General features: G+C 35.9%; 1 protein-coding gene across 1 annotated transcript; it reads right to left on the bottom strand.

Annotated features, from left to right (window-relative positions):
* Positions 1–1,798: 1,798 nt before the first annotated feature.
* LOC107471248 (zinc-finger homeodomain protein 10) lies at positions 1,799–3,288 on the bottom strand. Its single transcript, XM_016090701.3, has one exon. It carries the CDS (start codon positions 2,975–2,977, stop codon positions 1,946–1,948), a length of 1,032 nt encoding a protein of 343 aa, XP_015946187.1. The 5' UTR covers positions 2,978–3,288; the 3' UTR covers positions 1,799–1,945.
* Between the last annotated feature and the right edge of the window lie 823 nt (positions 3,289–4,111).

Consider the following 4,111-nt stretch of genomic DNA (forward strand, 5'->3'; position numbering starts at 1 on the left):
AGAAGAAAGGGAAATTAAGATGAACCAAATTTTGTATTGTTTTTTTTTTATTATTATTTTCAAAAGTGAAGGAATTACTACTACTGTTGCATTTAGTGGGAGGGAATTGACAAAATTCCCTTCACTATCATATTGCATAAAAAAAAAATATCCCTATTTTTAAGGGGCAATTAAGGGCTAAGGACCAACCCATGCCTTGGTGGTTAGGAGCACTATGGGCAGAAGCACCCTAATGGCCCCCACCCTTTTAATTTTTCCCTATCCAAAACATGATTAATAACTTCATCAATCACCCAAAAACCCAAAATCGAAAAAGTGGACCCAAAACACCAAAGGCATTAAATTAATAATATGAGTGTTATCTAAAAAACAAAGCACACCCATAACGGAATATAGGGTGAAGGAGGGAGTACTAACATTGTTTAGGGGAGAAAAAACAAAGCATACCCTAAACATTGTACTTGGCACACCTTTTCTCCAATATATATGTCATCATCTTCTATTCTTTGAAGGTTCAACATTTTAGTAACAAAACATTGTTAATTAAAGAAATATAGTAAATTAATTTTTTTTATTATACAAAAATTTATTAACTCTTTTAAAATAGGGTTTTTTTACAAGAAATTTCTAATTCAAGTCTGGAAAAGTAGATTTTTCTTTTTAATTAAAACACTATAACCCATTCTTCAAATTTATAGTAATAAGCTGAATTCAGCCGAGTAATTAAATTTTGTTCAGTAAAACTTATTTATAATTTTTATCAAAATAAACAAATTAATTAATATATTCTCTAATAGTAAAGTGATTTGCTTCTCTAAGAGGAAAGAACCTCAAAAACATGCAAACAGAATATATTTTTTCCCATACTATAGTTAGAGTAGGATATGATTATGATAATATGTGATACTATATCAACCAAATGAAATTGCACGCAATAATAGATTAGGATTAGCTAATTCTCATTCTTGGCAAAAAGTCTAAAGAAAGCATATTTGCAGGTTGACTGAATTCTTGTTGATTAGAGAGAATAATTAAAAGAAAATCATATAATATATGGTTTCTTTTGGAATCATGAACCACTTCATGGTCATCCTTTCATAAAGTACATTGTTTATTTATTTTTCTCCCCTTATCCGATACATTCCTCAGATTACTATAAACTTATCATCGGCTCAGTACTACAAAAAATATGATTTGTTTATGCTTCTTTGTTAACTTTTTCTTATTTAGAATAATAATAGAGCATAATGTCACACTCACACAGCTGCACCAAGGGCCACAGGAATAGAATAATACACTTATTATTATTATTATCAATTTCACTAACCGCCATTATATTATAAAATAATAAAATAATATATTATATTATAATAGCTTCTAAAATCTACGTAGCTGCACTTTCTGCCTCTATCTCTCGGACACAACACAACATGATATGTGAGCAAACAATAAAATAATTAAACCATAAGGTACAATAAAATAGTGTTAATTAATTATCATTTTACAGAAAGTGAGAAGAATTATTTAATTAGTAAGATAGGAACTAGGAGTAAGAAGATTGCAATCATGCCAAAAGAGGAAAAGAAACATAATCAAGTGCTTTAGCTAATACTATCTAGAAAGTACTTTGTGTTATAAGTACTAATAACATTATTAATTAAATACTAATGAGCATTTATTATTGGAATATATGTAAAGTCAATACCTCTCTCAGATGTTAATTAATAAAAGAAAGTGATCATCATCTCTTCTCATTAACAAAAACTAAAGCAGTAAAAATTTAAAAAAAAAAGGAAAATTAGAAAGTAACAAAAAAGCACTGCTAATTAATAATTATAACTAGTACCACCTCTTAATTAATTACCCTCATATCTAAACACATTATTATTCTCGTTTTGTTTCTTTTTTTCACCCTAAAAACGAAAGAAAAAAAAGAAAAAAGAGTTCAAGAAGAAGAGGAAGAGCCATTAGTACCGGCACCGTTTGCATCAGCGCTACCATCATCATCATGACCGCTACCATCACCACCGTTCATCATCATCATCATCCCACCGTTCAAACCATTGCTCTTGTTGTTGTTGTTGTTGTCATCAGCACCGTTGATTCCAGGACCTTCTAGAACATTCTTATTATTACCTTGTTCTCTCTCTCTTTTCCCAAACGTGTTCTTGTTATTGTGCATCCAAACTTTGAGAACGCCACGATCAACACCGACTTCATGGCAAAATTCCTGGATAAGATCTTCGTCTCGCTTCTGAATCTTCCAACCCACGCGTTCCGCGAACACGTGCATCTTCTCCTTCTGTTCCTGCGTGAACTTCGTTCTGAACCGTTTTCGGGAACTTAGATGGTGGTGGTGGTGGTGGTTGGAGGCTGGTAAGGCGGTGTTTTCCGGTGGAACGGAGAGGCCGCCGCCCGAGGACAAAGCGAGGAGCATGTGCGGTGCGGAAGGGTAGTAGGAAGAGGAGATCGGAGGTGGTGAGGCGGAGTTAGGGCTCCGGTGGTGGTGGTGGTGGAACGGAGGAGGTGGCGGAGCTGGTGGTGGAGGGTGATGGCGGTGGTGAGGTTGGTACTCGATTACAGGAGAGAGAGGTGGTGGTGGCTCGTCGGGATCGCGGCGGTGGAAGTTACGGTGGCAGCCGCATGCGGCGCACTTGATGGATGTTGGATCGCCGGCGGTAGCAGTTGGCGCCGGCATGAACTCGCCGCAGCCGTCGAGCGCGTGGCCACCGAGACTAGCGGCGTGATTCTTCAAGCATTCCTTATAGGTAACCGGCACGGCGGCGGTGACGGCGGTAGGGCTTGCGAGTTGGTGGTGGTAGTGTGGTGGAGGGTGGTGACGCTTGAGTACTCCGTTGGAGAATGAAACAGGCTTGGTGTTTGCGGGTTGGATCCGGGTCGGAATTTCTGATTCGGGTTCTGGTGATTTTGGTGGGTTGGTTATGGTGGTGGTGGCGTTGTTGCTGATTATCTCCATCTAAGTTGAAAGATTAAAAAAATAAAAAATAAAACCTAGCTTTTCAATTTGGGGAAATGATGTTGTTAGGGTTAGCCTTATTAGTATATAAAAACACATGTATCACACTCCATGAAGCTAAAACTGCTACTGAGACCAATTCGAGAGTTTTACAAAGATGAATGAAGTAGAGAGGAATAAAAAGGAGAAAGGGAGAAAAAAACCTTACTTTGAGTGAGAGAGAGAGAGAGAGAGAGAGTGAGTGAGTGAGTGAGGGAAAAGGAGAGAAGGGATGTTGTTTGATGATGCTAAGTGACGACTGTTGATAATAGAAATCTGTGTTTATGTGGTTGTCCCTTCTTAACCACTTGTTTTTTTAACCCTGGTTCTAATCCATGGTTAAGTTGCTCACCCCACTTCTGGGTTAGATGTGAGTAATAAATATACCCTTTTTCTTTTCTTTTCTTTTCTTTTCTTTACAGTGTATGGTCTGGCCTTAAATGCATGTTAAAGTGATGGTAATAATGGATTTATTCATTTAAGCAAAAAATTGTAGAGGAAGAAAGAAGAAAGGAGCTGGGTTAATGTTTTTGAAATGATGATGAGAGGAGGAGGGTTTGAGGGGTAGCGTGAAATTGTAGCATGGAGTTTGGGGTGGGGGGAGGCTCAACTGTAACAACTCTTAATCTGTCAAGCTGGCAATCAATGACAGCTTTCGCAGTTAAATCATCATTCCGGCTTATTTTAGGGAAACAAATGCAAATGCAAATGCTGCATGTCCGGTGCATATCAATATTTACCACTACTTCCCTTTTGCTTTGTTTTCTTCCTTTTAAAACAAATGCAACTTTTTTTCTCTCCCCTTCCACTATCTTATATTCATCAAATTATATTTATTTTGTTATCAAATTTTATATATTTATAATTAAAATGGTAGTTGATTGATGTTTGATTTTTTATATTCATACAAATTTTAATTATTATAATAATTAATATTTTGTTAAAACAATATGTAGAATACGTATAAATATATAAATATGTAGTGATTTATTTTGTGTCAAATTTCTAGTTTTTATAAATCATTTAGACAAAAACATTGGAGGAATAAGGGAATTGGAATATTAGATCAATTCAACATATTCTTTCTGAGATAAT

The sequence above is a fragment of the Arachis duranensis genome, chromosome 10 (assembly GCF_000817695.3).
Source record: "Arachis duranensis cultivar V14167 chromosome 10, aradu.V14167.gnm2.J7QH, whole genome shotgun sequence".
Classification (NCBI taxonomy): Eukaryota; Viridiplantae; Streptophyta; class Magnoliopsida; order Fabales; family Fabaceae; genus Arachis; species Arachis duranensis.